Source organism: Mandrillus leucophaeus, unplaced genomic scaffold, assembly GCF_000951045.1.
Source record: "Mandrillus leucophaeus isolate KB7577 unplaced genomic scaffold, Mleu.le_1.0 Scaffold398, whole genome shotgun sequence".
NCBI classification, from domain to species: domain Eukaryota; kingdom Metazoa; phylum Chordata; class Mammalia; order Primates; family Cercopithecidae; genus Mandrillus; species Mandrillus leucophaeus.
Genome location: NW_012104231.1, coordinates 1,130,612 through 1,131,025, shown reverse-complemented (window position 1 = coordinate 1,131,025; position 414 = coordinate 1,130,612). Strand labels below are relative to the sequence as shown.

The following is a 414-nucleotide window of genomic DNA, read 5'->3' as shown; positions in this document are numbered from 1 at the left end:
CCCCCCCACTTCCTGCCCCGGTACCGCCCGCGAAAGTTGCGGTGGGCGGGGGTTGAGGCGAAGGCCCGGGTCCCGGCGACTTTCTCCGAGGGCGCTCGGACTTTGGGGAGCCCTTCTCCATGGGGGAGCGACCGCGCCCTTGGAGTGATGGCCGGGCGTCCCTCCTGGGTGTCTTTGGGCCTCCGTGGAGGGCAGGAGGTGGTCCCTGTCGCGCTGGGCGCCCTCGCATGGCCGTTCGGAAATGACAGACTCGGGAGGGGGCACCGGGCTGGGCCGAAGCTTCCTGAGCCCCCTTGGCCCATCAAGCCGCCCCAGCGGGATACCCGAGGCTGAGGCCGAAGGCGCACGGACCAGGACTCCCAGAGCCCTCTTCCTGTCCTCCGCCCTGGCCGGGGGCCCACAGGAAGACCCCCC

General features: G+C 71.7%; 1 protein-coding gene across 1 annotated transcript in view; it reads right to left on the bottom strand.

Annotated features, from left to right (window-relative positions):
- VAV2 (vav 2 guanine nucleotide exchange factor) overlaps positions 1 to 121 on the bottom strand; it is a 278,878-nt gene extending 278,757 nt beyond the window's left edge. The window contains exon 1 of the mRNA XM_011991542.1: positions 25 to 121. Coding sequence (XP_011846932.1) covers positions 25 to 121 — 97 coding nt within the window. The remainder of the gene's footprint in view (positions 1 to 24) is intronic.
- Positions 122 to 414: the final 293 nt, after the last annotated feature.